Source organism: Electrona antarctica (genome assembly GCF_951216825.1).
Source record: "Electrona antarctica genome assembly, chromosome: 11".
Taxonomy (NCBI): Eukaryota; Metazoa; Chordata; class Actinopteri; order Myctophiformes; family Myctophidae; genus Electrona; species Electrona antarctica.
Window position 1 is genome coordinate 24853257 of NC_136792.1, and position 8690 is coordinate 24861946.

Here is an 8690-nt window from a genome sequence, read left to right on the forward strand (position 1 = left end):
AGGCCGACTTTTGTAAAACACATTTTTTGATATTACTCCTCCAGATTCTGTCCAAAAATCTCACAAATCGTTACACAGTATCTCTATGGTCATGTGCTCAAGTTGGATCTGTCCGATATTTCATATTCCATCCTAATTGGCTATAATTGGCTTTCACAGTTTGCAAGATTGCCCCGTTTTGAACAATAGCCTCAAATCATGAACGCAGCATGCAATTTACGTTAAATCTTTCACACTTTCTCTTACTAGGCTGAGGAATATATCCCACCCTTTTCACATTGGCCTGTTATAGCGCCACCAACAGGTTGATTTTTGCAAAACACATTTTTGGAACAAAATGCCTCAAATCATCAAAAACAAAAAAAAACATCCTCCTAAACATCCTTGCCAAACATCACACACACTCCTATCCTCCTGGTGGAGACCTGTGCCCGGAAGGGCACTTTTTCTAGTTGAGATAGTTATGGTAGTGGTTCTAAAATGTTGTTCATGTCAAGGACCCCCAAATTGATGTATAGGTCTTTCTTGGGCCATATGGTTTTGTGCCATAAAATAATATATTTGTTGCTAGATTAGATTTAATTCAGAATTATATTATATTATATTATATTATATTATATTATATTATATTATATTATATTATATTATATTATATTATATTATAGATACAGTAGTTGGAGAGTGAATAATCTGAATAGTCAATTCTATGCATTCTCTCATTTGGCTATAACTTCTAACTGATAAAATAATAGTGAAATTAAACTCTCTCATTTTGACCCCCTGGAACCCAGAAAACCATTGTTTAGGGATCCATTACTTAACCATTAAGTTATACAGCAGGGATACAGCAGCTGTGGGACAGGATTCCATACATTCTAGGCTAGCAGTTGTGCATTCAAATGGTTCCATTATATTACAAAAGTAATTCTCAAAGTAGGGTCCCCACTTTTGAGAATTACTGGACTCCAGGACCCTCTGGGTTCCTTGAGGGGATTCCAAATGGTCCCGTATACAGGTCTAAAACTCCCTGAGAGTTTACAGATAGAACCAAAGGGACCCTTATGGGTCCTATTTTACACTCTCAGAGTTATTGGGGTCCCTGACATTAAAACGTTTGAGAGGCACTGCAGGGGCGTCATGTTGACATGAAGCTAAACACTGACCAACAAGTGTGGGTCATTTCCTTAGTTATCATCATCTCTTCTCTCTGCTACAGCGCTGCTGGCCAATTCATTGTCATTCTTGCTCGAGTCGGGTGTGACTTTACTGTACTATTGAGCCAGGGTTTAGTATGCTGAAGGCAGGACACAAGGCTGCAGTTGTTAAGGACGAAAAAACTGACCGTTCTAAAACTGTGGGCCATGGCCTATACTGATGGGCCATGAGGATATTGGGCCATGAGGATATTGCAAGTGGGTCCCCAAATAGATTTGATTGATCATATAACTCTGATATAAAGAATGAATGTAAAAAATAATAGCCACAGTATTTTTCGTTTCGATAGTGATACCGATCAATAGTTCCATTGATCCAAGTGGGAACACAATTGATTGATTGAAAATACACGCAGTCCACCCATATGATATAGTATGCCGTTCACACCGGCAGCCCACATTAGATTTTTGGTCTAACCAGATTGGAATCACGTTGCTTTTTAGTCTGAACAGCATAAAAACACATGGAAACGGTGTTTTGCTAATCAGATTTGAACCGCATGAATATGTTTTGACATGCCATTCAAATCTGATTTTATTTTATTTAACCTTTATTTAACCAGTAAAATCCACGTTGAGACTAATGTCTCTTTTACAAGTGTGAACTGGCCAAGCGAAGAGGCAAATAATGTTAATAGCACTTAGATTGAGGAATAATAATGCTGTCTTTCAAATTTGCTTGATTAGAGTAATCATAGTGGTGAATTATTCCTGAGTGTTTGTGGGAACCCTTTGGAAGGTAAGTAGCATACTACACATGGGAAAATAATATACTAACATTCAGCAACCAGCAGAGGGAGTTAAGGACACATGACTAAACACTCAACAAGATACTGAGGCGATTGGACTGCTCCTTATAAACCAGTGGTTCTGAAATGATATCATTTAAAAAAAAAAAACAGGTTCAATTGGTTTCATTTGTTCACAAACAGTGGGACTAGTTAGCATAGCAATTCCAGTACTTGAGTCAAAGTATACTGCTGATCAAATTTGTACTTAAGTTTAAGTACTGGAGTATTTAAATATACTTCAAAAGTATTCGAAAGTCCAAATAACAAAGTACATTTTCAACCATGGTCAACCATGCTGCAGCTGCAGCATCATTAGCACACATGGACAACAAGAAAGACAGCAATGTTGTGATTGTATAATAAAGACCAGCTTTATTTCATTCTCACACAAATATCCAGATGCATAATGTGACGCTCCAAGATCAGCGTGCATTAAGGAGTCTGAAGGTGCCATATTGGGATCTCTGGCAAGTAAAACATTTCTCCAACATGTTGTTAAGGTGACTAAAACCGGTGCTTAATTCCTGAAGTGTTTTTCTTTCAAAATGTATGTGCAATATAAGAGTAGCCTAATGTGTCAAATTCTTTCAGAGCAGTGGACAATTTGGTAGCGAAAACATATGCCTTTTCATGTTCATATAGGCTATTACTATCAAGAAGTTGATGTCACATTCATGACAACGGCTCGCTGTCAGGAAATGATGATCAGATCCAGTTGCAGTATCTGCCCCGGAAGAACAGATAAGCAAACATATTGTCCTTCGACTATGGTTATATTCTTTTCACCTTCAATTTTCTTTATTTACGTTTTGCCGCGTTCCTTTTTATGTCTGAAGAACCCTAAACAAACTCTGTCAGTGTCTCATAGAGATGAAAAATTGGCTCTGTTGTAACCCCCGCTGGGGTCATAAGTGAGCTGGGGAAGAGAGGGGTCTGTAAAGAAGTTAGTGAAGGCCAAAGTGCACAGTGGGTTGTCCTCCACAGGTCCTACAGAACCAGAGTCTGACTGACAGTAGACCGGAGGCTGGCTCTGCACTAGTTTCTTAGTGGGGCTAGTGCAATTAGTCCAGGGCTCTGTGTATAGGAAGCCACCAACTAAATGATGGCCATCATAAGCTGAGGGCTCTGGGCCTAATAACTCCGGCTGCACCCGAGCGGGCATGCTCTGAAATAGGTCTTGATCGCCAACCATGTTGCTATAATCCGGCCCCAATAACTCAAAGAACTCCATCGCCTCGGGGTTGCCTCGTTCCAAGTCCTTCAGAGTCATCCCAGATGTGGAGCTGACTTTGGAACAGTTGGCAGGCTCTGTAAAGAATGACGGCGGCAGGTTGCGGTGCCTCAGGGGCGGCTTCTTGGCTTTTTCACCCCTGACTTCCTTTGCGGGGCTAAAGAGGGCCGCCAGACTCTTGCTTTGCAAGTTGGCCTGGACTCCATCGCGCTTAGGGAGAGTTTTACCCTGGAAGGGGCTGGGCTGAGCCAGAGGGGAGCCCTGTCTCTTCGCTGGGGTCTCTGGGACATTCCCCGGCGCTATGATGCCGGTGCACCTTTTGATCTGCTTCTGCAGATACTTGCGGTGGTTGACTTTCCTCTTGGATTTTACCGGCTTGTCCAGTGCCAGTTTGATGTTGCTGGAAGCGGAGTCAATGAAACTCAGCAAGTCTCTCGTGGTCTCTCTGTAGTCGCCCTCGCTCTCCACCTCGCCCAGGACACTCCCATCCAGACTTTTCTCCATGTCATACTCCACCAGAGATCCAGGGAAGCAGAAATTCATGAACTGGGGGTTCATGATTGCGGTCTGAACAGCCATTACTCCGGGGCTTCACCTGTGGCTTCTGCTGTAATCTCAAAAAGCAGGGTTTTTTCATCAAAGCATGTCCTTTTCAGCCCCTCACGTAAACACTTGGTCCTGATGCTGCTCACACTGTGAGTGCCTGGGAAACATTCAAGAGTAGAACTGATGGATACTGAGGAAAGCTGAGAGATCTTTCAGGGGGCTGGACCAATGATGTCAGAACATCAAAGAGGAGGGGCAGCGGCACCACAAGAATTAACTCTTTGCTTATGTCCGACCACCTGCAACTATAAGAGGGATTTGTCTGAAATTCCCTGCTGTGTCGAAGACAATGGCCGCTTCTAGAGCTCTCCCCTTAAGTTGAACTGTTTACAAGTGCTCTCAACCACAAACACTTTGATGAAACTGGAGGATATTACAGTAACAATGGCTGAGGAAAGGTTGTATTACAATGTTAAAGAGGCCTTTACTCCTGTGCTAAATTGTTCCAGGAGTAAAATGAGTCATGTATGCTTGATCACATTTGCCAAAAGCCGTCGCATACAGTACTGAAAAATATTGGAACTTTTAAATTAACTTTAAAATGAAGTACAAACATCTGAAAATAATCTCTAAAAAAAGTTTGCTTGTGGAGTAGTGTACAATTTTTAGAGCATAATTTTCTAGTGTTCTGGTGGTTTCTGGTTGGACAGTGATCAGCACTAGCAACCAATTCAATCTTCCATTACAACAGGAAAATAAATAAATAATACTAATAATACTAATAATACTACTACTAATAATAATAATAATAATAGCCTACTCCAGGCCAGTGGTCTAAAAAGTGTCAGTAAAATTATCTTTTTTCTGTGGGAAAAATCTTTGTGCCCAAACAGATGTCACTGTTTGGGGGAGAATCTTCCCAACTGCTTTGCTTGTGTCTTAATCTACACATGGCAAAAGTTGATTTCTGGTGCATTCCCAGGCCAGTGGGAATTTCTGCCCTGGCCTGACAACTATTATGGGCTGCCTTTGACATAAAGCCCTACAGGGTCTAAATAGCCTCCATTCTTCCCCCGCCAGTGAAAGGGAGCTTTGTGCCAGAGATTCATTAAACTGCACCTCACAGCCCCTTCGTAAAATGGGTCTCAATAATGAACAGTCGATTTAACTAGAAAAGCTGCCGGAGCTGTTAAATTAAAGGGGAATAAAGTGCAGTTCACGCTCGGTGTGCCAGAAGAAATGTTGACCCGCAGAAATCCCTGGTATGAAACTTCTGTTGTTGTAGTGTACAATAACGCATTTGCAGGAAGCTTCTTGGCAAACAGTAAATACAAATCGCTGATATACATCCCAAGTGTGGTATTTGCACGGTGCCAGGGTATTACTCCAGTTTAAGTGAAATTTCGGCGAGGCAATAAAAGTGTTTTGTATTATTGAGTTGGCAGATTTGCTCCATACAGTAATAAAGATAAAACAAGGGGGGAGCGATTGTGAGATTTTAGAATGTTTTACATTATTTATTCTTCTCGTTTCTTTTTTGTTTTTCGTTTTAGGTATGATGTAAAAAAAAAAGAAGATATATTTCTCTTTCTTTTTTCTTGCTTTCTTTTTTATTTTTGTATTGCATTTCCGTACTTGTTTTGGCCCAGAAGAAGTGAAAAGAGGGATTCCTCCTCTCCTTTAGAACACGGTGAGGTACGGCAGTGAATCATTTATATGTCGGAGGGCAAAAAAAGAAAGAAAAGAAAACAAGAACGCTGAAGCGGTGAGACCGAGGGGCCGTTAAAAAAGTGCTATTCTTATGTAAATGTTCAAGTACAATAGGGACAGTGAAACTGATAGTGCTGATCTAATTATCTGCAGCACAACACAGGCCACCGCAGCCTGAAAGGAACCCCGGGAAAAGCTAAAGATGCAAACACAACATACAGTTACCAAAGAAGGGTGTTTTGTGGGTTCTTTATTTTATGTTGCTGCTGCAAATGCCTGCTCTGTCATCTGGCATTTTGTTTTTAGATTCTGAAATATAGTTCTGAAATATATTGTGATATTCAAGTCTCAGCGGGCACTATTGAAACTAAAATTAAATGGAAGCCTGTGATAGCCATGGAACAAACAGTCATGGACTCCCTGGATACTATAGGCTGGAAACATTTTAACCCCCATTGCACACTTTCTCCCAGTCTCAGCAGCTCGGCAGCCCGGTTTTTGGCAGTGTGACATCATCAGAAACATGGCAGCCTTATCCCCTCTTTCCCGTTTGGGCTTTTGTGCTGGTGGGTTATTCACATCTCCGAGGCTGACGCACGGATTCCGGAAACAAGCCTCCATTGTCACCAAAAGGGTGAGAGGGCGAGAGGGAAAGGGGGGTGGGGATGGGATAAAGTAAAAGAATAAGGTAAAATAAGGGGGCGATGGAGGAAGCTGTAGCCTTGGTTTAAATTCGCAAACATGTAAGACTTAGAAATTGTCAAATTCCCAACACGTTTCTATTTTCTTTTTTTTGAGCCCAGCATTCATCACAGAGACTGAATTATGCAAATTGCTGAAACTCCAGAGGGCTAGCAACTAGCAAGTAACCCAAAACTCAGCGAAATCCAGGGTCCATTTTTAGACTATGAATATTCACACAAATAACAACTACAACTATAAAGGAAATTGTGCTCAAGTGGATGGCAGATGGCAGACAATAATTATAGTTATAGTTGCTTGGTGTGAATGTCTATGGGTGTGTGGGTGGGGGTGCTTGCAAGTGAGTAGTTTATTGCATTATCTAGACTATATTCTATTACATAGAATATATTATTCATTTATATCTGTAGCCAATCCACAAGCTCAAAATGCATTACATCACATTGTGAGCTTGTAGATCTGCTATTTGAATTTCTTTGGGGAAAAATTGTGGGGAAAAAATTACATTTTAACGACACAATATTTTTCAGATGGGGGCTCACAGCCAAATGCAGATGAATTTGGGGGTCCTTGACATGGAAAGGTTTGAGAACCACGTCATATCCTATCCTAGATAGATTGAGAAGGAAATTCCCAGAATGTTACTTATTCAGCACCCAAACTCAATGGGTGCTACTGGGTGAGCTACGGCTGCCTGGGTCTGTCCCTGCCGCTCAGGGCAACGTGATGTGACACCCACAGGCTTAATCTCTTCCTACTACTGTGTGGTCCCCGCCTATGCAAGGGGACACACTCGGGCCCGGGGTCATCCGAATACTAATAACACCTCTGATTGATGGCAGTGTCAGAGACTTAAGAAAGGACCAGCGAAATTAATGACCCCTCAAAGTCCTGAGAAAAGTTTTCAAGGGGGGGCTTTTTGTGACAGGGACCTTCCTCCCCCATGTTCAGCTGTGTTTGCATGTATCCAAGAAGAGGGGCGTCATCATGACTGAGATTCAGTCCAATCCTCTGACGAGGATCTTGGTGGACATGTCTGGCTTCGTGTCACAAAATTAACTCAAGGAACACGCTCCGCATTCTGTTCCATAGTGGCACATCATGTCAAGAATCTGACTGTGAGACTTTTATGCCTTTATTGATATAGGACTGACAGGGAATGGGGAGAGAGATGGGGAGTGACACGCAGCAACGGTAGTCGGGATCGGGATTCGAACCACTGTTAGGCTGGCATTGCAGCGTAGGGTGCCCGGCCACCACGCCCGGCCACAATAACATAATTTTGATATAAAATATTTTATACACAGTATATTTTACCAAACAGCCAAAAAAGCTATTCTACAAGCTCACAACACATGAGCTAGTTTTGAAAAGTAGTCTGAACCTCGCCAATCAAAACAACGGACAGTGTCGAAATGTGTTAATGTTTACCAGATATACCGTATGTTGGTCACTTCTCATGTGACTTGTTTTTCTTGAGCACAAATATAACATAATAATGTGTTATTTAGAAGATACTAGAATGCTAAGGTTAAACCTAACCTTATTCCTAACCTTAACCTCAAAACTGTGACAAACCTAACCCTATTCCTAAACTTAACCCCAGTACAATTTAGGCATTAGACATTACGACTTACAGTAAGCAAGAACAAAAACAACAAGCAGTAAAACTATGCCTAACACTAAACTTATTCTCAGTAAAACAAATCCAAGAATACAAGATCCGCCCCACTGAGCGGTTGGCGTGAGAAAAAAAAGATGGCGAGTGTGTTTTATGGGGAGTTACCTAATATTTTTAATTGTTCAGCTGGTACATCTGGTATCCTGGTTTCTTTGAGGCACTGCATTATTCTCTCTCGTGTGACTTGTTGTATATTGACCAGAGTTCATGTTTATTCTTCTTTCTTGACTCTTTGCTAGGCCTTTGTGTTTTTGCTCTACACTATATCTTCACTGAAAATAGGAGATCTACAAGCTGACAACAGTCTGCGATGCGTTGTCAGCTTGTAGATCTGCAATTTCACAGAATGTTTGCCCCCAGGATAGGGACGCTAGAGTTCAAGTGGCTAAACTTCTCACAACTTAAAAAAAATCACAAAAGGGTCTTTGGTCTCAACAGTCCCCCCTACACACTCTCAGCCTCACTCTTAACCTTCCATCAACCCCTCCCAACCTCTTCGGCACCCCATGTGCAGTATTAATAATATTACTAGCAGGGGGGAACAAACGGGATCCATGGGCTGTCTTCGTGCAGCAATTTAGAGCTTTAAAGAGTGTGGGGGAATGAATGGTGTGCCTGGGGGAATCCCACCGGTCGGTCTGCAGGGGCCAGGTCAGCCTCCCACCACTCTCTTTATTGGCCTCCTCCGATTGGAGTTTTATTAAATCACAAAGTAATTGTTCCTACTGGAAGACACTGAAACACTGCCAGTCGGGTTTAAAACCTATAAAGAGCGAGATTCTAGAGCACCCATGGTTACCGTTGTTACAATCACA

The 8690-nt window shown here is 41.8% G+C and overlaps 1 protein-coding gene across 1 annotated transcript; it reads right to left on the reverse strand.

Moving 5' to 3' along the window:
* Positions 1-2867: 2867 nt before the first annotated feature.
* fam181b (family with sequence similarity 181 member B) lies at positions 2868-3815 on the reverse strand (the record flags this gene model as incomplete). Its single annotated transcript, XM_079514303.1, has 1 exon — positions 2868-3815. One exon carries the CDS (start codon positions 3813-3815, stop codon positions 2868-2870), a length of 948 nt encoding a protein of 315 aa, XP_079370429.1.
* Between the last annotated feature and the right edge of the window lie 4875 nt (positions 3816-8690).